Source organism: Neovison vison, chromosome 1 (assembly GCF_020171115.1).
Source record: "Neovison vison isolate M4711 chromosome 1, ASM_NN_V1, whole genome shotgun sequence".
Lineage (NCBI taxonomy): Eukaryota > Metazoa > Chordata > Mammalia > Carnivora > Mustelidae > Neogale > Neogale vison.
The window spans coordinates 265449702-265475334 of NC_058091.1; the positions used below are offsets into that span (position 1 = coordinate 265449702).

Here is a 25633-nt window from a genome sequence, read left to right on the forward strand (position 1 = left end):
ACAAACTTTAAGAAATAAAAGCAGCTTAGTTAGCAGAAGTATCGGTCATGGAGAAAGGTTTCAGAGGTTGTGGAACTGACCACTTTCTCCGCAGTCTGGCAGTTTATTCATTTAAAAGACAACTCACGGGGCGCCTGGGTGGCTCAGTGGTTTAGGCCTCTGCCTTCAGCTCAGGTCATGATCTCAGGGTCCTAGGATGTAGCCCCACATAGGGCTCTCTGCTCAGCAGGGAGCCTGCTTCCCCCTCTCTCTCTGCCTGCCTCTCTGCCTACTTGTGATCTCTCTCTGTCTGTCAAGTAAATAAATAAAAAATCTATAAAAAAATAATTAAAAGACAACTCACTTCACTTCATGCGAGGCATTATGATATTAATGTTTTTCTACTTCCCTTGCACTTTCTCATCTAAAATTTGTAGTAGCCTTGTAAGGTGGGAAGAGTAGTAGGATCCCCATTTTGTTTAATAGGAAGAACTACTTAAGAAAGACTGTGGCTTGTCTAAAGCCACAGGTTTGATAAGCAGTTGAATATGAGGTAATACACCTGTTTCCCAAATCCTATTCTAATAAAAAAGTTACTTCACAAATTCCATAAGGGCAGATGCTTTGGGCACCATTGGTATATGCTGCATTTGTCATCCCACCCCTAACCAGTTATACCCTACACAGTGTCACAGGGGTCTCTAAACAAATCACTGGCCTGTAGGTGGCCATTCACTGACACCTAAACTGACTTTCCTGCAGTTAATTGCATGAAAGTGTTAGTACTTTGTGGACCAGTTTGCCTAATTTTTCTCTCTTTCTAACATTATTTCTTCTCCTCTGTATTTTGTCTTTTAAATATTTTAAGAGATGGAAATATGTGTGGGGAAGGTTGTGCATATGAAAATGGGGTCATAAATTAAACAGGATATTTGTATGAAATGAGGTCACAAAGTTAAAACACAGTTTGGAGGTGGGAAGCTTAGACTTCCCTATGCACATTAGACAGTAAATTGGGGGTTTCTACTTCAGGTATGCTGTGTGCAGTAAAATGAATCTCTGCTGAGTTGCCTGACTACAGATAGACTCTGAAATTTCATTCCAAATGAATCTTGAAAATTTCCCATTAAAATGCCTCCTTATCTTTGGTGGAGACATTTAATCCTGTGAAATTCTGTTATTTCCTGGTGTTAATGTTTTGAAGCTAAACTTGGTCTTTGAATGTATATGTGAATCCCACTGAACTTTGAAACATACTGTAACATTTTCTGACACTCACAGTGACATTTCTTGGGGTGTTTTGAAGATAGGAGATAATTAGGCTTTAAATAATGCATCTGAGAAAGATACCACCTATCAAATTCAAGTGTGCACATGAATTTTTCTGTAAGTAGAAACTGGAGAAGGGATGGGATTGAATTAAATGCAACAAATAAACCAGAAATTCCAGTGTATTAATTGGGGAGGACTGAAATAAGATGATAATTCTTGGTCACTACTTTTGGAAAGAAAAAAATATGTTAACTCATAGTATTTTGGCAAACTCTAAATACATGATCGGTTATTTTTAATAATTTATTTGAATTTTCAACAACAAAAATAATATCTCACATTTATTGAGCTCTCAACATGTGCCAGACCTCACACTGACCGTTTTCATGTAGATGATCTCATTGTGTCTTCACAACAACTCCATGTGTGTGAATCCAGTTATAGCATTTAAGTCTGTTTTTTTTAGTTTGTGTACAAAGAATTTCACTCATGCCTACAATTTGAAATTTATAAATATTCTCTGTAATGAGGTTAAAAAAACTCAAGAATAGAGAACTTAACATGCACTACTGATATCGAGAGATTCCTAATCCGATTCTTGAAAGATTAATAAATTAGAAATTATGTTTATCATTTTCCGTACATTTTCCCCCTCATCAGTTGACCATATCTTAGAACAGGGTCTGAATTTCTAAGAGGGTACTTCAAACACTATTTTGGTAATCTTTATCAATAACAAAGTGGATAATGACCAATTTGTCCTAGTAACCATGCCCTGATTTTTCTATTAAAAATGGGGCACCATACATTCATCTATGTATGCATATATTCTTTCAATTAAAAATTAACTTACCATGTGCTAAGTAGGACAATGATGAATGTTGTTCCTGCTCTTAAGGTACCCAGATGACTGGCATTTGAATAGAAATTTTTCTTTGGTTAAATTAGATCTCTGCTGATTTTGTTCAGATAATGTCAAATGATTGGTTCTAAATTTATAGTCCTTTGTGCACATTTATTTGAATGAGATTCAAGTATCCCAATGTGGAGAACAATCACTTGCCTATTTCATAGCTAAGAGCAATGGAAACATAGAAACCCTTGGATGATGGAGAGATAATAGATATTCTTTGGTCATTGCTTCATCAGCAGCATTCTGCCTTGGAGCTAACTGTGCCAGTCATATTTTTCATTTTAAATGCAGTTTTGAAAGAGATTCCCTTTCTATGACTGTCATTTCCTTTCGAGATGGTTTATTGTATTCTTTAGAATCTAGGTTACTTTTTATAACGTTGAGTCTCTGGGGAATTGGGCAGAACAAAATGCTCCCTGACATAAAAGTGCCAGCTTCGCTGGCTTTACAGAACTCATTCTAGATAAGTTGGGAACTTTTAATGCCAACTCACTGGACACCTGAAGTACCTAATATCTCCCAGGTATAGGCAAAAAGCCCACCTAAGCATAACCCCAGCTCTAAGCAATGTCTCAAGTTTTGTAATGTGGTCAGATTCCAGAGACAGAAAGAAGAGCTATTCACAAATCCCACCTTGCCACAAGAATAAAAATAAAACATCATTAATCCTCAGCATCTTCATTATATTGCTATCTCAGAGGCTCATGTGAGTATTACTTAAACAAGAGAAAAAAGAGAAACCCCAAAGCACAATAAATAAGAAAACACTTTGGAGATAGATAGGCAAAGGATAGAATCCTGGTTCTACCACTTACTAGTTGATTAGAGCAGATATGTTAACCTCTCTGTATCCCTAATTCTTCATCTGTAAAATTGGGATGATGATAATATTTTTAATGTGCATAAAATGCCTGATTATTAAAAGTGCCTCTAGCTTATTAAACATGGTGGAAGCAGCAGCAACAGTGAAGTGTTAGATTAGTGAGGTCATGTTATATCTATTATGAGTGATTCAGTCACAAAACACTACTATATTAAGAAGTATTTCAGAAAATAAGCCAAACAGGGTATGAAATAATCATCACACAAACTGAAATACTTTTAAAAATGCAGGTTCTATTTTCAAGTTATTCAGGATTAGGGGAATTTAATATCGGCCAAAGAGATCAAGTCTTCCTGTAAGAAGCCATTTAATCTGGTCCTTAAATGTTTAATATGTGAGAAAAACACTTGTTGACTCTGACATTTCCCCCCCATATAAGTAAGGTATATTTTAGAACCAGGCAATGCTGGGGATATGAACCTTGGCTTCCTAATCCTACATACGGCGATATGTCATTAAATATACTGTTGTCAGTTATCACTGTTATCATCAAAATTCTAATAGAGACATATCTATCCTGCTTGTCACCCTTATACCCTAAGAGAAGTCATGTGGCTTCAGAAACTCTGTGTGTGTGTGTGTGTGTGTGTTTGTGTGTGTAGCATGTGTCTTAGTTCCTTCAGGTTGCTGTAATAGAATACTACAAACTATGTGGCTTGGAAACAACAGACTTCTATTTTTCATGGTTCTGGAGGCTGTAATTCCAAGTTGGAGGCACCCCAGATTTAGTGTCTGATGACAACCGACTTTATGGTTCATATACAGTTCCTAGTAGTCTTGCTGGGTTCTCATATGGTAGAAGAGATAAGGGAGTCTCTGGTCTCTTATAAGGGCACTAATGTCAATCATGAGGGCTCTACCTCCATGATCTAATCACCTCCCAAATGTTCCACCCCAAAATACTATCACATTAGGGATTATCTTTCAACATATGAATTTTGGGAAAACAAATAAACAACCTTGTGTGCTATGAAATATTTGATTTCAAACTTAACTACAATTCTATTTAAAACAATGAAACAAATTTGATGTTTATAAAAATTTATCAGTGTTGTTTTGCAGAGATCCTAAAACTATGCACTGTATTATCAGCACTGCATAACAGCAAAAGACTGGAAAATGACACTGGTGACAGAGTAGCAAATATTTCAAAAATTGTTTTGAATTTTGAATACACATATTTTTTTTCTAATACATCTAACTCGTGAGTCCTTAACAGTCTAGACTATCTATGCTTAGATGTGTTAAAATGAGTTAGGCTTTTTTCCCTTTCCGATGCAAAAATTAAAAAAAAAAAAGTAACACGTAATGGTGCCCTAGATTTTCATTACTAAAACTCAAAATAAAAAATTGTCACCCCATAGATTTCCCAGGAGGCAAAACTGCTTCCATGTAATTCTGTATTCTGGTCAAGGCTTTTTGGATACAAAGAAAAAGTCTACTTACACTAGCTCAAGTAAAGGATCCTTAAATTCATGACCAGAGACTTCAGACTCTAATGCTGCCAAATAATAATATGCTGTTCTGGTCCATTCATTCTTCTCCTCTCCTAAATGACTACTCTGTATCTTCCTCCCTCTCTTCTTACTTTACCAACTCCTGCTACCGCATTCTTACTCTCAGCTAATGACTTTGCTTCCTACCTCACTGTGAAAACTGAATCATTGTAAAAGAAATCAGAATATTCCCACCGCGACACTTATCCACCTACTAGAATCTGTGCCCACACATCTGCCTTATCCCTGCGGTTATCATGCTTCCATCTAAATATAATTTCATCTTGCCCACTTGAGAAGATGATTCTAGCAATCTATGCTCTCTTCTCTGTATCATTAATCTTTAGTTCTCTACTGATCACTCTCATCAGTATTATAAACATGCTGTTGTTATTTCTTCCAGCTTTAAAAAGCCAATCTTCCTTTTTCCCAACAAACCTTCCTAGCCACCATACCACTTCTTTTTTCCCTTTTGTAGCAAAATTCCTTTAGTAGTATATTTTCTCATGTCATCGTAAAACCATTCCAGTATGCCTTTCTCTTCCACCATGTCCCCAAAACTGCATTTGTCATGGTTGACAATGCTCTTCAGACTGCTAACTTCAAATGCGCATTCCTCAACTTCGATCTTGTACAGTTTCCACAACCTGTTACATCAGGATCATTTGATATGGCTGATTACCCCCTTCTCCTTAAAACAGTTTCCTCCCTTGATTTCATAAACTGCACTCTCGCAAGGCTTCCTTCTTACTTCTTCTTTTTTTTTTTTTCTCAATCTACTTTGTGGTTTCCTTCTCTTTATCCTCTATTCTTAATACAAGAGCACATCAAGATTCACTTCTTGGATTACTTTCTAATCTGCATTCACTTCTTTGGGCTGCCTCACAAGGTTGCATTGTTTTACATATCATCAATATGCTGATTGCACCCAAATATTTATCTCTAATCCAGACTTCTTTCCCAGACTCTATATATTCAAGGGTATGCCCAAAATGGAACTCCTCTCTTCTCTTCAAAATCTGTAATGTGTGCAGCCCTTCTTATCTCATTTAATGTCAACTTCATCTTTCCATTTCCTCAGGGCAGAAACATAGGGGGTTTAACTGTCAACTTCTTTTTTTTAACATCTTAAATAAAATCCTATTAGCTGGGACTTCAAAATATTTATAAAATTCCAGCACTTCCCACCACTTCTTTTGCTTCCACCATGCTGTGAAGTACCATTATCTCTTACGAGGATTACTACAAGAGTCTTCTGACTGGTTTTCCGTCTTCAAACTTTATATAACTCCATATTGATCATTCTCTACATAGAAGCTCGGATAATTCTCTTAATACATATGCCAGATCTTGTCATGTCTTTGCTCAAAGCCCTCACTCAGACTTTGAAACCAAATTCTAAATAATAGCTTACATGATTCCATATTGTAAGACCCCCCTTCCCCAGTGCCTCTCTGATCTCATCTCTTATTCGTTCACTTTGCTTATGCTGTTCCAGTGGCATTGGATTTCTTACTATCCTTCCGGTACACCATGTATCATCCCAGCTTTGGACCTTTGAAGCATCTCTTTTTCCTACCTGAAATGCTCTTCCACCAATGGGCCTGTGGCTAAGTCTTTCATCAGTCTTTGCTTATATTCAGCTTTCTGATGAAGCCTGTACTGACCACACTCCTTAAAATTGCAAGCTAACTGGGGTACCTTGGTGACTCAGTGGGTTAAAGCCTCTGCCTTCAGCTCAGGTCATGATCCCAGAGTTCTGGAATGGAGCCCCGCATCAGGCTCTCTGCTCAGCAGGGAGCCTGCTTCCTCCTCTCTCTGCCTGCCTCTCTGCCTACTTGTGATCTCTGTCAAATAAATAAATAAAATCTTAAAAAAAAATTGCAGCCTAAGTGCCCTCCCAAGATTCCACATACTACTCACCTTGTACTACGTTTCTTATTTGTCCATAGTCATCATAAGTCTTATTACTTTCTAATATATTATATAATTTACCTGTTTGTTATGCCCACTATCTATTGTCCATCTCCCCCAACTTGCATGCATTCTCAGTAAGGGAAGCTGGCTTTTTTTTTTTTTTCTACCAATGTGCCACAAGTGCTGAGAACCATGCATACACATAGTTGGCATTCAATAAGTATGTATTGAATAACAATACCACAAGCAACCTCAGAGATATCTCAGAAAAGGTTGTTCAAAGTTATTTAGAAATATCCAGGATTCCAAGGGTAAACTTGAGGCTTTGAGAACTAGAATACCTCTCTGTCCATGTCTCTCTCTGCCTTTCTCTGACTTTCTCAGGAGTCCCATGTACCTTTTCCCATGGTATCTGTGCTTCATTGTTCATTCTCTGCATATTGACTTCCTCTACTTTCTTATAGCAAGTTATGGCTTCTTTGTTCCTCTTCTCCTCTCCCTTTCTGAATCATTACCTTTTCATATTTCACTGGTAAATATATTGATTCAATCTCTCAATATGTGGATTCCATATTTTTAGCAAAGGAATATGCTTAATCCAGCCTAAAGTAGACATCCGTCATGTATAACCAGCCACGGCTGCAACTGAGGGTACCGTCCGGGTTCAGGAGAGGCTGTGGGGAGGAGTAGTTTCAACTGATGTTTGGTGTTGGTGGACAGAGAACCCTAAACTTATGTACTATAGTTATTCTCTTTTATATGCCATATCTCTACATAAATTGTAAAGATAGATATAAGCCAGATTCAGATTATATAAGCTGTCCTAGCTCCAATTACCACTTTAAAACAGTCAGAAAATTTTCTCATGGTTCTTTATTATGACAAATCTTAAAACATGATGTCCATGTGGTATATTCAGCCATCTATTTGCTTAAATTTAGGTAGGTTTGCAAATTTGAAAAAGTGTAGCAAAGCATCAATCTTCTTTTGTCTTCATCTGATCCTACTTTTTTTTTTTTTTTTGGCATGTTCTTGGCTCTAAACACTGGTTTTAAATTTTACTTACTTCATTCTTGCCCTTCTATTTGTTAAAACTATATATCCACCAGTGAGCCTTGTATTTTGGAGAAACTGAGTTGACAACAGAATAAGGAATGGGAACTAAACTGGCATGTCAACAAATTAATAACAGAAATCTATTTTTTTTAAGATTTTATTTATTTGAAAGAGAGAGAGAGATCACCTAGGCAGAGAGGCAGGCAGAGAGAGAGGGGGAAGCCGACTCCCCACTGAGCAGAGAGCCCAATGCGGTGCTCAATCCCAGGACTCTGGGACCACGACCTGAGCCGAAGGCAGATGCTTAACCCACTGAGCCACCCAGACACCCACAACAGAAATCTATTTTTGAGTAACACATTTTATGATATCGATAAGATACTTTATAAAAGTGTCATAATTCCATAGAACATGAACCAAGAAGACCCATTCCTTTGTAGTATGAATACTAAATAAGGTTTCAAATGCTCTTGTACATATTAAAAATTGGCAAACCTTCCATGTAAATAGATATCTTCCAATCTGTGTATTTATATATGTTTGTTATGATTTGAGTCTAATACTTCTTTTTAAAAGTCAGTTCTTAATCTGTTAGATTTTAAACTATATACCTACTGAAGATCTTCTTGGCTTATTTTGAATATAAACAGATGATGAGACCAATGTTATTGTTATATAGATGTTAATCAACAGAGTTTACTTATTCATTCAAACACATTTATTTAACACCTATCATGTACCAAACAATATCTTAGATATTTTTTATACCGAAGTGAAGAAAATAGACACATTCCTGCCCTATAAGAATGTGCACCATTCTTATGTACAGAGAGACAGCCAATAGAATGAATAGAGAAACTCATCCCTGAATGATCAAGTATAAGAAAATTAAGGCAAAAATATAGAGAACAACTATTTTTAGGAATCAGGGTGATGTTTCAGAATAAGGTAGAGAGGCCAAGCTTCATCTGGAGGTCACTGAAGCTGAAACCTGAATCAGGAATGAGAGATGTTCACGTGAAGATCTACATGAAGAGAGTACAAGGCAAGTGCTAAGACCTCAAGACTGGGAAGATGATTCCTGTGTTTAAAGAGCCAAGCAGGCCAATATAGTTTAGCTAAAAGACTAAGGGAAAAATAGTAGAAGTTGACTTCAAAGAGGTAGGCAAGACCAGAGTCAGATCATGTAAGCGGGTTTCTTGTTTTATTTATAAGGTAAACTGAGAAGTACCTAGAAGCTTTTGAACAGAGTGACAAGGTCAGGTTATTCCTTTAAAGCTCACTGCCTACTATATATTGTAGGGGAGTACAACTGAAACCCAGAAAACCAGTTAGGCCGTGATAGCAGTTTTGCAGGCGTGAACTGATGTAGTCATAGTCTATGAGACCAGTACTGGGAAACAGAGAGAATTCAATGAATATATTTGGAAGGTAGAGACCACAGCTAGAGTTTTATTTTGGACATATGGAAATAACAGATTTGCAGATATATATGCTGTAAGCTAGAGGAGAGATTCGTTATCTCATATATAGACTCCAAGATTATAGAGTCCCTAGCTCCTAGGATATTCTACATCTAAGAAAATATAAACATATGTATGTCTTAGAACATTCCTGAATTTTTAAGGAATTTTTCAAACTCTATAGAGCAGAGTTTCTCCCAAGCATAGACATGTAGTCTATGCATCAGAATTTGCTGGTACAATTATTAATGTACCTACACAGTTAGCCTACACAATTAGACTCTGTAGGTATGGTCCAGGAATGGGCATGCGTAACAGGTCCTGGAGGTGATTTGTTGGCTCACTAAAATTTGAGGATACTACTGAGGTGAATCACTCTTTAAGTCCTATTGCTGTTATATTAAATGCCAATTAACTATGTTGGTAATATTTGTCCTTTATTTTTCCTCTCATCATAGAAACCATTTGTACTCTAAAACCAATGTTCTATAACAATACCGTGGTTTGGAGAAAACTGCCCCTTGAATTTGAAAATCAATTGAGATTTTCCTCCCATCAGAAAATTGCCCTTTTATCTGCAATTGCACAAGCCTTAGGATCAAAGGAAATTAATTTTAGTACTTTGGTTTCTTTTTGTTTTGCTTTATGAAATCTTTGTGGATAGTTTGTTTTAGTGTCACATGCTAACGAATATCCAAGTTCTATATAGAAAAAGTACTAATAAAACAGTTGATTTGGATTGGTAGGATCAGTACAAGGTATCATGTACACTGCGCTTACCTGCTGCCAAATCAAAGGTATGACCTTAGTTATGTTTAGACATTCAGGCATCTTGCCTTAAACAAGCTGGGTTGCAAATATTCAAAGTGCAAATGCTCAAGCTATTCTTCTGCAGGCTGGAAACAAATCGCCCAAACACCTCACCATCTTGAAAATTATGTTTGTTTGGGTGTTTATTGGTTTAAAATCACTGACCTAATTACCATTATGTTAGGAGAGGCACACAGTTCCTGAGTCTGTTAATAAGCAATGGTGGAAGAAAGGGGTTTCCACATTTCCAAACAAATTGGTTTAAAGCAATTTAGAAAGCAAACTAGTAGCAGAGGTGACCATCAGGTCACTCTACAAGTATGGAAATGTGCTTTCTGATTTTTTATGATGGAAACTCACAATTCAGATGACAGATTTATTCAGAATGCACTTGTTTGTCTGTCTATTTGCCAGCACAATGTCACTCTTTCTGGCATTAGTCCTTGAATTTGAATTATTTCAGATATAGGAGCACACTCTCCAGTTCAGCACTGTCCTCAGGACTTATATATATCACGCATTTTGTTTGACCCCTGAAGAATTTGATATTCTTAGCCCTTATTTGACTGCCAAATGTTTTAACCCAGATTCTGGTAGGCTGAGACAACCAATAAGTCAGCTTCGTTTCTTTGCTGCTCTGTTCAGACCCTACAAGAGAGGGAATATTACTCTATCACATATTAAAGATTGTGCCCATTATTTACTGAAGATAAATATTAAAATGATTTACCCAATATTATTTATTGCTGGGTAACAAACTACCCTAAAACTTAATAGCTTAAAAGAGTAGACATTCATTTTCTCATAGTTTAGAGGGTCAGAAATCACAAGTCAGTTAGGTAGGTGATTGGCTCAGGGTTCCTCATGAGGTGTGGCCAAGATGTTGGTCAGGGTTTTGGTCCCATCTGAAGGCTCACCCAGGTAAGGACTCATTTTTTAAAACTCACTCAGAGTTGTGGTAAGTCTTGTTCCTCTCAGTGTTCCAGTTAGACTGAGGGTCTCATTTTCTCAGTCAACTGGAGGCCTCCAACATAGTGGAACCTGAAGACCAGAAGAAGAAAGACAGAGACAGAAGGAGTACATTCAAAAGAAGACCAAGTCTTTTTTTTTTTTTTTTTTTTTTTTTTAAGATTTTTCTTTATTTACTTGACAGAGAGAGAGGCACAGTGAGAGAGGGAACACAAGCAGGGGGATTGGGAGAGGGAGAAGGATTCCCGATGATCGGGGAGCCCAATGTGGGGCATGATCCCAGGGTTCTGGGATCATGACCCGAGCCCAAGGCAGATGCTTAACACCTGAGCCACTCAGATGCCCCAGCCCAAGTCTTCTGCTGTATTCGTATCACTAAGTCCAGCCCACACTCCAGGAGATGGAAATTAAGCTTCACCATTTGTAGTTAGTAATAGCAAATAATATGCGGACATTTTATTAAAATTACCACAGCAAGCTAGTTCTCTATTCAGCTTGAAAACAAAAAAACAAACAAACAAACCTATAGAGACATAGGATACTGCACTTAGCTTGGCTGAATTTGGGTCATGTCTTGATTATTATTTAGTTTTAAGCATTTTCCACATGTCCTGTATTTCATCTTTGGTGTCAACATTTAAAAAATTATATTTAAGGAATAATTTTATTCTGAAGCCAGGAATATAATCAATAGTTTAAAAAAGTGCATATTTGCCTCCATATTGCTCAAGGCTTAAGGCATTACTTTAGCTGATTTTATCATAACTTTATTTTTTAAGATGAAAATGTTTTATTCCATGTTAGAAGCTCCAAATGTTAACTGCTTGGCTTGCACTAATGATGTCAATTTCAGGGTCTTGTTTATATGAATTAATTTGCCCAAGCATTTAGAAACCAAACAAAGAGAATTGGCAGTTCATTGCATTCGCATATGTACAAATTCCACCAAACTGATAGTCCGATAGGGATGGACAATAGCTTCAATTGTATACAAATGCATTAACTTCCTTTTTAAAAAATATATGTATTTCATTGCACTGGAGAACCAAATGATTTGCATTTAATTTCAAGAATTTCAGGGATGCCTGAGTGGCTTATTCAGTTAAGTGTCTTCCTTCAGATCAGGTCAGGATCCCTGGGTCCTGGGATCAAGGCCTGCATTGGGCTTCTTGCTCAGCAGGGAGTCTGCTTTTCCCTCTCCCTCTGCAGCTCCCCCTGCTCATGCTCTCTCTCTCTCTGTCTCTGAAAAATCAATAAATACAATCTTAAAAATATAATTTCATACACACACATTTAGTCTAAGGAATAAAAATTATTTTTCAAAGTCCCTTTTTATTTCTACTATAAAAAAACAAAATTACTAGCTTTTGGTAGTCCTTAGTAATTTAAATTATGAATTATTTGGAGTTTTCCTTAAATTTAACCAAATTTCAGATAAGATATCCTCTAAAATAGTGACTTGAATTGTGATCTACAAGGGCGCTGGGGAGTTGCTGAGACCTTTTCAGAGTGCCCTCAAGGTTAAAGCTCCTTTCATAACAATACTAAGCCTTTATTTGCTTTTTTCACTTTCATTATTTCAAAATGTACAGTCATGTTTTCCAAAGGCTCCATGAAACAAATTATCACAACCACTGAATGCAGAAACAAATATGAGAATCCAGCTGTCTTTTGTTAAGCCAGTCATTAAAGAAATTTACAAATATACAAAACAATACCAGTCTTTGTGTGTGTGTGTTTTGTAAAATATAACTACTATTCATAAAAATGTCATTTATGTTAGCCTGTGAATAGGATCATTATTATTTTAAATGAATGAATAAATATTTTTAAATATCTGTTTTAATTTCTAACATAGTATACATCAGTAGGTACAATCCACATAAACAAAAGCTTTTGGGAGCTCCCAATAATTTTTTGAATATAAAGAGCTTCTAAGTCCAAAAATTTGAGGATTGTTATTTAGAAAAATTTTATGTTTTAGGTATAGAAACTGAGTTCTATGATTTGCCCCAAATCCTACAGCCTGTATGTAGCCTCACTGGGATAGGAATCTAGGTAGGTTTCCTGGTTTGGGTTATGCCATATGGCTGAGCCCATAGTACTTATGAATCCAGTTGGAGATTCTCTGAAGCAATGCCCAGCTGTGAGTATGAATTTTATCCTGGAAATGAAGGTGAAGAAAAATGTTTGTTTTTGTTTTCTACAGAACCTAGTGTCCTCTGTTAGTTTAACTAATTTACAATCTACTCCCAAAGCTAGTGGATTCAAACAGAACTATTTATTATTGCTTAGGAAGCTGCAGGTGAGCTGGGAGGCTCTGAGCCAGGCTCACACATGCATGTGTGGGTCTCACGCAGACGGGCTTGGAGCTGGCTGACAGCTGTGATGGGGGTGAGTGGCCACATGTCCCTCCTCCTCCACAGGCTGTGCAAGGCCTTGCACAGAGTGGCAGTGGGATTCCAAAAGGGAGGGAGGGGGAGCTACCAAACCTTCACTAGCCCCAGCTTAGAACTGGTTCCATGTTTACTTCTTTGATTAAAACAAGTGTCAAGGGCAGCTGAGATTCAGGGTGTAGAGAAATACTCTTACCTTTTCTTGGGAGTAGCTGCAGAGTCACATTGCAAAAAGGCATTGATACAGTGAGGGGGATGATTACAGATATATTTTTGTGATATTACAGAATGATTTGAAAATAGGGCTTTGAATAGCAGTGAGTAGTTATGGAGGGATTGGACCCTGATGTTGAAGGGGATTTAGTTTAACTCCCATTTCTGACATTTGAGATAGTCACGTAAACTCTTTAAATTGTAGTTCCTTCATCTGTAAACTGGGGATAACAGTTTTCACCTCAAAAGGATTAAAGGAAATCATGCTTGTGAAGTACATTTTAGCAACTTTAAAACTCCCTTGCATTAAATCACCTCTTGAATTCGTTCTGACTCCCCTAAACAAAATAGCAATGCCATATTTAACTATGCATATATGTTTTCAAGAGCAGCTGGCATGCATGAGCCCCCAAGGCCTCCTGCTGTTCACATAAGCCCTTCACCAAACATAATTTGGGTCCATCTTGGCAAATGTACTAATAATCTGCTATATATCGCCTTTCCACTCCAAGTCATGGGTACCGATTTGAAAAATGTATGCTCACTGTTTAAATTGAGTACTCGTAATTGAGTATAGTGTATGGATTCCTTACCAGATAATTTAAATTTATTTAGTGCTACTTCAGGTTATTATGCAAGTATAGAAGAAGGGGGCTCACATCTGGAGTTTAAAAATAGAATGAAGAGGCACCTGGGTGGCCCAGACCGTTAAGTGTCTGCCTTCTGCTTGAGTCATGATCTATGGAGCCCCACCTCACTGGGATCCCTGCTCAGCTACTCAGTGGGAAGCTTGCTTCTCTCTCTCCAGTTCCCCCTACCCCCCCCCCCGCCCCAACCTCGTGCTCTCTCTCTCTCAAATTAGTAGATAAAATCTTAAAAAAGTAAAAGCAGTATGAATTTTTTTTTTCTTATTTGTCAAGACACATGTTAACAGTCTCTTTCAAAGACCAGCCAGTCATTCAGACTAAAAATTCCTCTGCAAGAACATCTGGTCTGATATCCTTCGGTGTGTGATTCCCCAGCTGAGGCCTGTCACAGCGAAGGTGTGTGAGAGAATGGGTTAAGACGAAGAGGGTCTGACCACTTTCAGCAACAGCAGGCTAGGCCTTCACATTCTCTGTCACCCATTATGAGAAAGCAGATGGGTTGGTGTAACACTTGACAGCTTTTTATTACACAGCTGTGTGTATCTCCTAGGCCATTCAATTGGCCTTGTTAATTTAAATATCTTCCATTTTCACTCTTGAGCTAACAAACTCTTCCATTTGACTAGGGAGCAACTGGTCCATTGACCAGGGAGCACTATTTTATTTGCCCTCTAGGTATTGGCTGCCTCTGGAGGCTACCGTGGCAGTTTGGTTTTCAAAATCTGTCAGCCCAGAGAAAATCATTACCAGAGGTCCATGGCCATTCCAAGGAACTCTTGTTCACCTCAGAATGATAATATATATTAAAAGTCAGCAACACCAGGAAGTTTCTTTTGACACCATGGCCTTTGTTTCAACTTAGCAGCTGCCTCTTATGGACTAGTACCAATGGCACTGCCTTTCTTTTAGTGACTCTAAGGCTGGTGCCTGGGAATTCCACAAATCTCTAATGATGCTCACGTTTGCAGTCCGACCACCTTGCAGTTCAGCAAGTAGCATCTGCTCATCCATCCGTTCTCAGAAGTGGGATCTGGTGAGCCACAGCCAGAGAGTTAGTATGTGGACAATTCAATGCAGCAATCTGTGTGAGTGCCTCCCTCAGTTTAAGACCCTTATTAAGAGGACACAGGCCACGGAGAACTTGGTTCCTCACCCTCCAGGGTAGTCTGGTGGCTGGGACCAACACATCTACAAACCTTCTCAGGCAAACTGGCTGTGACAGCTCTATGAGTAGAAATTCAAGCAGAGTGCTGTGAAAACTTGAGGAAGGAAAGACAAGATGATCTTGGTAGAGGTGGAAGTTGAGATGGACCCTGAAATTGTACAGAAATTTGATATGAGTGGGGAAAATATTTCGGTTCGCTGAAATCACTTGGACCAAGGCCTGGAGACCAAAGGACTAAAAAGAGTATTGGTAGAGCTTTGAAAGAGCAAGAAGTATAACAGAAGATGAGGCTTTGAGGTGGCTAGAAGCCCTGTGATAGAGTCTTGAATGCCTGAATGAAGAATTAGCTTTTAAATCTGGACTTGTGGAGAAGGCCATAAAGACATTTTCCCACATTTTTGTTTTCTGTCTTGTTATGTGTTTTTAAGGCATGGAAATGACACATTAACCTGTTCGTGAGTGAGGTATAAGAGCAGCGTATGTAGCACAGACTAGAAGAAAGGGGAATCCTGAAGGCTGTTAACAAGTCTATTGATGGATATGAACAGAAGAAGTCAGATCTGATGCCAGAGTGGACTATTCTTCACCCTAAATATTCAAATAAAACTGATGTGAATAATAGACTCTTAATCTCACAAAACAAACTGAGGGTTGCCAGGGGGAGGAGGGTCGGGAGAGGGGGTGGGGTTATGGACGTTGGGGAAGGTATGTGCTATGGTGAGTGCTATGAAGCGTGTAAACCTGGCGATTCAGACCTGTACCCCTGGGGCTAATAATACATTATATGTTAATAAAAAAACTAAAAAATTTTAAAAATAAAAAGTAAAAGGTTTAGGGGTTTAAAAAAAAAACAAAACTGATGTGAATACAGATGTGCAGAAACTGTTTAGACCTGGCTCCATCTCTCTGTTCTGGGCTATTGGTGATTGTACGCTGTAGATTATTGAAAAGAATTAGACTGCTAGAGAGAGACATCAGAAACATCTCCTCTTATCTCTTACAAGAGAGACAGAGCTCTCTGTCTCTCTGTCAAGAAAATATTTTTATCTTGGAGCTAATAAAACCTTGGTTCAGAAGAAACATTGTTTGTCTCTTGGTCACGCTAGATACCAGACATCCCTTGCCGGACTCCCATGGCAAGGTAAATGCTATCCTCTCAGCAGCATTCTCCCAATCACTTGCTCTGCTGAGGTGATCCATGTGGCAAACGCCATCTGCCTTGCCTGGAAGTTTATTAGAACTACAGAATCCCAGGTTCCACCTACTTAAGCCTAGTTCACATTGCATTTTATTTTTCTTTTATCTGTTTTCTCCAACTTTTGTGTTGTTATTATTATCATGAACATATAATGCAGTATTTGTTTCAGGGGTACAAGTCTGTGATCCATCAGTCTTACACAATACATAGCGCTCACTACAACACAGACACTCCCCGGTGTCCACCCCCAGCCGCCCAAATCCTGCCATCCACATCCACTCCAGCCACCTTCAGTTTGTCTCCTGAGATTAAGAGTCTCTGACGTTTTGACTCCCTCTCTGGTTTTGTCTTGTTCCGTTTTTTTCCTCTCTTCCCCTATGATCCTCTGCCTTGTTTCTCAAATTCCATGTATCAGTGAGATCATACGGTAATTGTCTTTTCTCTGAGTGACTGACTTTGGTTAGCATAATACCCTATAGTTCCATCCACATCATTGCAAATGGCAGATTTCATTTTTTGATGAATAATATTCCTTTTTTGGAATGAATAATAATTCACTTTCTGATGCATAATATTCATCTGTCGATGGGGTCTTTCCATAGTTGGGCTATAGTGGACATTGCTGCTATAAACATAGGGGTACAGTTGCCCCTTTGGATTACTACATTTGTATTGCATTTTAATAAGATTTCCATAATTTCTGTGCATGCTACATCTGAGAAGTACTGGTCTGTCCTCTTAGCCAACAGTTCTTTGCCTCTTCTATGTTATTTCAGGACTTAGGGTTCATGCATATGGGAGAAAGAGGGTTGAATAAAGGGGAATAATCCTGGTAACCAAAACCCAGTCTAGTTTATATGGTTCTAGACAGAACCATGTAGAGAGTTTAAGGCATTGTCTGTCACATAAGGGCTCTGAAATGGCAGTTGCTATTATTGTTGTAGCTATTTTTATTATTATAATATAATTATCATTATTATTTATTATTAATGGTTTCTCTTACCTGGAGCATCAGCTTAATTGCTCAAGCTCTACAAACATAAGGAAGCTTAGAAACACATCATGGAGTTATACTTAACAGGAACAGCAGCCAGAGCTCTCTGCTTTCATACAAACACCACAAATACTGAGTTTTGCAATGAAATCCAAAAAGAGAAATTATCTTTAGAACACAGAATCTAACATTTTACTTGATTATGATCAATTTCAATCCTCTTACAAAAGATCTGAATTTGAAAATGCTAATAACATAAAAAAATAGGTTATCTTTGATGTAGAAGGTGAATGCCAGACCATGACTTAATGGTGTTTCTTACCAAGATGCCACTTGGTAATCAAGTCTGACCTACCCTAGGCCGATTATTTTGAGCTTCAAGGCTGAGAAATGATTTGATAGCAGGACATTTGTGTCTAGCAGTCCATCTAAAGAGGAGAATAAAGAATAAGATGCAATTAAGGAGTCAGAGCAATCACTCAGAGTGTCTTTGGAATCCTTTCTTTGCTAAATTTAAAGAGTTATAGCTGACAAGTGAGTTTCTCTCTCTCCCTTTTGAAAAATCCTCACAACTAATTGGCATCGATTGTACTCAGTCTTGCTCCTTTGCACAACATACAGGACTCTGTATAGAGGGACATCCATTCTGACTGTGGACTGATAGACTTCTAATTGTGGTCATTGCATTAGTCATGAGACAAAGCTTGCTTTTTTGTTGCACATTTGGTCATGCTACTTCCCTGAAGTGTTTGTCTGCCTTAAAAGGCAGTTTTATCTCTGCTGTTATTGCAAATGCTTTTCTTCTCTTCTTGAAACTTTTGGAGGGAAAAAAAATTATTTTAATCCACTAAAGAATAAGATATGGTTCCAAGGGACTATGTTCTCAGGTACTTACCTAGGAACAAAACTAGAGCACCCTAAAATGTGTGAATAGCTCTAGCATTTTATAGAGTCATTACACTGTGTGAATATTTTTTATATTCTGAAAAACAATGTGTCTGGTCGAATAGGTGTGGGAAATGCCACGGGTAAGTAATATTAAGCAAATGCTTTATTGAGGGATATTCTGAAGTGTACTGTGCTAAAGGTTTGTGACTATAAGAGGCTGCCCAAAATTTGTAGGTACTCCCAAATACATTTACTGTAGAACCCTGTTCCATGAGGTACATCACAGGATTAGTGTTCCCCAGAACGTAAATTAAGTTTTAATTATAGTTACTTATATACTGTTAACAGTTACTACATAAAATTTTAAATACTATTAGGAGAGTGACATGCTAAAATTTTTACAATGAGGTGTCCAATTCAAAAAAGCTTTTAAAGTGCTGTGATAGTGGGGCACCTGAGTGGCTCAGTCTGTTGAGTGTCTGTCTTTGGCTCAGATCATGATCCCAGGGTCATGGGACCAAGCCCCATGTCAGGCTCCCTGCTTGGCAGAGAGTCTGCTTTTCCCTCTCCCTCTGTCACCTCCCCCATTCTTTTCTCTCTCTCTCTCTCTCTCTCTCATTCACTCTTGCTTTCTGTATTTCAAATAGATGAATACAATCTAAAAAAAAAAAAAAAAAGCACTCTGATAGTTATATAAGAGGACTGAAAATTTGAAATAAGACAACCCTTAAAAAATTCAAAACCATCCAGGACTAGAGTGGATTTTCCCAAAAATACTAGCCCATAATTCTCAAACATCACCAATTGGTTATGATGATTGAGAATTAACAGTTTAAAACAACTACAGGGACACCTGGGAGACTCAGTCGTTTAAATCTCCTACTTTTGATTTTGGCTCAGGTCATGATTTCAGAGTCATGATCTCAAGGTCATGAGATCTAGACCCACCTCCTTCTCCGCTCACAACCAAGGCTTCTTGAGATTCCCTCTCCCTCTGTCTCTCCCTGTGCCCCCTCCCCACCTCATGGGTGGGTGCTCTCTGTCTCTCAAGTAAATAAATAAATAAAATCTATAAAGCAACTATAATTTACTATCGCTACTTGGCTACAATGGGAGATAGAAAATAGATAATTACCCTAGAATGTTTAACAGTCCAATTGGGGAGCAAAGTTTAAATAAATAACAAGAGAACATTAAGTCACTTTAATTTCTTACTAGGAATAAAAATAATGGCATGATAATTAATTTCTTCTAAATGTTCTCACCAGCCCCCATTTAATATCTTGGTATAGGTTCATATTCCCTACACAGTAAAATTCTTCTAACATGAAATATTTATTTAGTAGATAACAAAATAGACAAGTAGACTGACACTAAAGAGTTGAAAAACAACTTTTTAAAATGCCATGTTATGTAATAAGATCATGTCACAATTTTAAGAACATGTTCAGTTATTATGTGAATGTTTTTAACATGGCCTATCTGCTTCTTAGATCTCATATAGTATATATTTTTATCAATATTTAAAAGAAAGCATATCTGTCATTCCTATATATATTTTTAAATTTACATGTTTATCTAAACTGATCAAAAACTTTAACATTGTATATAGTTTTAATTCCTTCAGGTAAATTCCAGTGAATTTATATTTTGGTTTATTCATAGGCCATTTGAAGTTATGTGGGTTATGTTTTTAATGATAACAATACAATTTAATGACTCAGTTTCTGGAATCCCATGAATAAAATATAAAAGATGAATATAATTTGCAAGACATTAATGAGAAGCTTCAGTGCATCTCCTCCTTCTGATATCTTTTAAAATATATCTGATTTTTTTTTTTTTACTCATTAATATTATGAAAGCTGTAAAAGTCAGGTCATATATATTTGCATATGTCTTATTCTTTAATCATTTTGAGAGGCTGTTAAATATTTCTTCCAAGAAGATGAAGATGAAGAAGAAAAAGAGGAGGAGGAGGAGGACGAGGAGATGGGGAGGAGGACGAGGAGGGGAGAGGGAGGGGAAGAGGAAGAGGAAGAAGGAGGAGAAGGAGAAGGAGGAGGAGGAGGAGAAAAACTAGATCTGTTTTCAGATTATCCTACACAGTATACTGAGCTGGCTTGTGAACTTGACCACCCTGGCACTGTCATGGATTCTTGGTCTTTCATCTTCAGAAATCGGTGATGCAAGAGCATACATTTGCTGTCCATTGACAACATTCTACACTTGGTTAACCCAAAATGAAGTCAAGAAGATTGGGATTTGGGCGCCTGGGTGGCTCAGTGGGTTAAGCCGCTGCCTTCGGCTCAGGTCATGATCTCAGAGTCCTGGGATCAAGGCCCGCATCGGGCTCTCTGCTCAGCAGGAAGCCTGCTTCTCTCTCTCTGCCTGCCTCTCCATCTACTTGTGATTTCTCTCTGTCAAATAAATAAATAAAATCTTTAAAAAAAAAAAAAAAAAAAGAAGAAGATTGGGATTTTTAAGATCAGCAGTAACCAAGAAGTATTACAATGTGCTGTTCCATTATGTCAATTCCAAAATCTTAGATATCAGAATAAACTTCAGATGTTTCATTTTCAACTTCTAACACCTTGGAGGGTTCTGTATCATTGAACACCCAATTTTCTCATTGTGTAAATGCATTCATGTGTTCATGAAATAGAAGCAAAGTGACATGCAACTGAATATGAGTTTTTAATTCATTTTAAATAATTCTTATTTGAAAAAGTATAAGCTAACTTTTTAAGCGTTATCTACCAGGTACTGTTGTAAGCATTTTATAAGTAACAATGCATTTTTCTTGCAAAACAACTCTATGAAGTAACTTTTATTATTGTTGTTGTTACAATTTACAGAATTAAAATGGAGGACAGAGGGATGTTAGGCAACTTGCTGAATTATTACATAAAGATAATACATAAGGAAGAATCTTTGGATTTTTCTTTTTTTTAAGATTTTATTTATTTAGTGCTTGCTTTGGCAGCACATACACTAATATTTTATTTATTTATTTGTCAGAGATAGAGAGAGTGAGCACAAGCAGGGGGAGCAGCAGGTAGAGGGAGAAGCATTCTTCCCAGGGAGGAAAGAGGCTGATGTGGGACTTGATGCCAGGACCCTGGGATTATGACCAGAGCCAAAGGCAGACACTCAACCGACAGAGCCACCCAGGCAACCCCCTTTGGATTTTTCTTAAGGGCTATGTTATCATGGGGTAACTTTTTTTTTTTTTTTATTATTCACTAAGAAGATATTTATTTAATACAGCTCTTTGTAGGTATTAGAAGCAGGAGACAGCAGTATAAACATGATCAATACCTCCACAACGCCAAGCATCCAGATAAGCAACCATCACCCAAATCCACACAGGTATTAGATAATTAATGTATTAATTCAACAATATATCCCAAATGCCTCTCATCTCCAAGTATTATCGAGAAAGCACTTTGTCAAACAGCTGGCATTTTGACAAAAGCTATATTCAATAATAATATTTTTACCTATTAAGCAATTATTAAGCAACTCCTATACAACTGTATTGAAACACCACAGATGTTCCCAGGCTTCTGCCTACAGAGGGCTTCTGTGATAAGGTTTGTAGCGATGAACAAGTGAGGTAAAAGCGAGCTAAGGAAGCTGGAGGACCAGAAACATTCTTTGCTAATTTAGACTTAGTTCTTCATTGAAAATATAAGAGTTGACTATCTCTTATTCTCTTTTGAAGATGGCCGCATTCGACACTTTTTTTTCCCTTAGAAAACTATGGACTTCTTGTTTCATAAATACCTTCTTTCATGTTTATATACCACAAATCCAATTTTACAATGCATTTCTAACTAGCTAGCTTGATTCTAAGAATGAATTGCCCTTCTTTTATTATTTTAAACTATCTTATCAAAGGTGGGATTGTCAGGGGCGCCTGGGTGACTCAGTCAGTTGAACATCTGCCTTAAGCTCAGGTCATGATCCCAGGGTCCTGGATTGAACCCCACATCCTGTTCCCTGCTCAGCATGGAGTCAGCTCCTCCCTCACCCTCTGCTTCTTCCCCTGGCTTGTGCTCTGTGTCTCTCTCAAATAAATAAATAAAATCTTTGTTTTTTAAAGGTGGGATTGCCATTGACTAAACCACTTCATAACTGAGAGATGTGTGCTAAAAATCAATGAGAAATGGGATTATATTTGAGATGAAGTCCTGGATGATGAAGATTCCCATGGCCACTTTAAGAAAGCTGCAATCACAGAGAACAACAGTTATCCTTTGGGACAGATACTTTAGTTCTTAAGATTGGAGAGAGACTATTAATGGGGGTAGATTAAGGGAGAATGAGAAGAATCTGTGTACTGTGCCATTCACTTTATACCTGCACTTCCCTTTAAAATTATGAATAATTTACTTTTAAATCAAAGTTTCATAGAAGAAAGACATTCCCTAACAAAGTGAATGGCTCCAAATGAGATCATGCTAATAAAAATGTTGGTGGTGTATGATCTATTAAATTTTTGAAATTTTGATTTTAATATCTGTCTTGCCTACCTCCTAGTCTTTCAACTCTCTGGATGCAAAATTTCTTTGAAGGAGTAAATATGATATACAATATAATTTATGCTTCACAGGAGGGATCTTGAAGGAGTGGGTATATTGTTTATAAATATTAATGTTTACTGGATTTCATTGCATGCTTCCCTGTATTGCTATTTGTAATCTAATATGTGTCTATTCATTGCAGTTATATATATGCTTAGTCATTAAGATATGTGTGCTTATTCTACTCTGCCTCATGAATTGAAAGTATCATTATAACAGAGAGCATGTTTTTATTATACAGAGCTCTAGCCCCAGTAACTGTGTACTGACGGACATAGTAGGTGCTCAATAATGAGTAGAAATATGGCTCCTAAATGCAATGTGTATTTAGAGTGCACACAATACATCTGTATTTACACCTTAAAACTATTAGAATTACTGAGGTTATTGGGAGGGGGTATTTTTTGGAATTTAGATCTGCAGAATCAAATTTGGACATCATGTCTATGAATATTTAAAAAAAGATGACTCACTTCTTTGTAATCACTACTCTTCTGACTTGAAACCAGATATATTGTAATTCAAAAATTTTATATGGGGAGTTTGAAGCATTCAGTACTGCACTAATAACTTAAATGATATTTTTCTCTGCTTTTGTCTTCACTTAAAGTACCATCCAGGGTCATGTAACAATGTGATAATGTTTGAAAAACTGAGATTCATAATCAGATGAACCAAAGTGCAGTTCAGAACTATATACTATTTCCTACTTGCAAGCTGTTAATTTTACTAAACCTTTACAGCCACCAGTGAGCTTAGTTATACTCCTTATACTCATCTCAGGAGACTGTTGGGAAAACTAAATGTGATATAGTTCAGGTGCTTAGCAGGCTAATAGATTAGCCTTTAGCTGTGGCTGTTACCATTAACATAGTTCATCTTTTAAACAAGTATTTTTTTCTGTTTTGTTTTGTTTGTTTTGTATATCTGTATATGTGTGTGTATGTGTGTGATTTCTTTTACAGATGGATATACCACAGATGACATTGAGTTTTACTGGCGTGGGGATGATAACGCAGTAACAGGAGTAACAAAGATTGAACTTCCACAGTTCTCTATTGTGGATTACAAACTTATCACCAAGAAGGTCGTTTTTTCCACAGGTTTGTATCAGGGAAGAGGGTTAAGGGAAAAGGGGCTTCCACATAATTTGCAAAAGAGTCTATTTCTATCACAACTGGGTCCCAGGGAAAGATGATGACTAGAAGATTTAGATCTGCTGCAAACTTTCAGAACCCCATCAAGCTCATTACTCATTTGGGAACCACACACTTTTTCCCCAGGAGCCACTCCCAACAAAGCTGAGGGGGTTAGTTCTACTCTGCTCATCTACCAAGAATGGACTAATGGTTAGAGACAGAACACAAGGAGAAATAAAGACCCAGGTCAGAGTTGTTTCCCCAACTTTATGCATTCTACAGTACTCCTCATAATCCTTTGAAAAATACTGGGAAGAGTCAATTCAGGAAGAGAATTCCACATTTTCCTCAAAGGTTAAGAATTTCTTTATGTAGGGGCGCCTGGGTGGTTCAGTGGGTTAAAGCCTCTGCCTTCGGCTCAGGTCATGATCCCAGAGTCCTGGGATCGAGCCCCCGTCGGGCTCTCTGCTCCGCAGGGAGCCTGCTTCCTCCTCTCTCTCTGCCTGCCTCTCTGCCTACTTGTGCTCTCTGTCAAATAAATAAATAAAATCTTTTAAAAAAAAATTCTTTATGTAACCTTACCTCTTGTTTGGAGCTAAAAGCCCTTCCAGATGTTGAGATTATCCTGATGCTTTTCTAATGTTCCTCTTCCAGCATCGAGGCTTTAGGTTGTCAAATTTGGTTCCATCAGCACAAAATTTTAACAACAAAAAAAAGCTCAGGAAAGTAATACTTTGCTACATACTCATTAACGGGGAAAAAAACAATAAACCCACACGAATATTTCTCTTTCTGATTTCCCCAGGCACAGAAATAACTAGTAGTGTAACTATACATTTTAATCCTAAGGACTCAGGCACTTTCTTTCCTGCAAACTACTTCAAGTAAGAGTTGTATGACTTTGTAAGAATACAAAGCCTCTAGCTTTAAAAAATAAACAACAGAAACTTTTCCTAAATTTGAGGTCCTCTGGATCCCTAATACTGTAGAAATGAATTCATACTTGAAATATTCTTACTTCAGTATTATGACACTTACTAGAGCCCAAGATGGGTAGATAGGCTTTCTTTCAATATTAGTAAGAATATCACTCCCCCCACACACTATTTATCAATGTGACTTTTTATATTCTAAGACTATGTTCAGTTACATATCTTTTTTATTTTTTAAAAGATTTTATTTATCTATTTGTCAAAGAGAGATCACGAGTAGGCAGAGAGGCAGGCAGAGAGAGAGGAGGAAGCAGGCTCCCCGCCGAGCAGAGAGCCCGATACGGGGCTGGATCCCAGGACCCTGAGACCACGACCCAAGCCGAAGTCAACCCACTGAGCCACCCAGGCGCCCCTACATTTTTTTTAAAGAGAATTTTTTTTTTTTTTAAGAGAAATTCTCCAGATCATCACAATAGAAAGACCTAGCTACAGGAATCTGATCCTTTAGTTTTGTCTTCTACAAATACCCTTTGAAACCAGTGATTCTCCACTGTTCGATGGGTCAGAAATCCCTTTAGAACCCTGGTGGAATCAATGGAATTAGAAACAAGTGTGATCCATACATGTGAAAACCTTCACAGAACTTTAGGGAGTTGCTGTATACCTGAAGCTGTGTCATTGATCCCGGAATTACAGTGAATTCTGGGGCTTGGG

The 25633-nt window shown here is 37.6% G+C and overlaps 1 protein-coding gene across 2 annotated transcripts in view; it reads left to right on the forward strand.

Moving 5' to 3' along the window:
• The window catches only part of GABRB2 (gamma-aminobutyric acid type A receptor subunit beta2), a 242750-nt gene that overhangs the window by 169029 nt on the left and 48088 nt on the right, over positions 1-25633 (forward strand). For both annotated transcript variants that reach the window (XM_044230141.1, XM_044230147.1), the window contains exon 6: positions 23814-23951. In XM_044230141.1, the coding sequence (XP_044086076.1) occupies positions 23814-23951 (138 nt within the window). The remainder of the gene's footprint in view (positions 1-23813; positions 23952-25633) is intronic.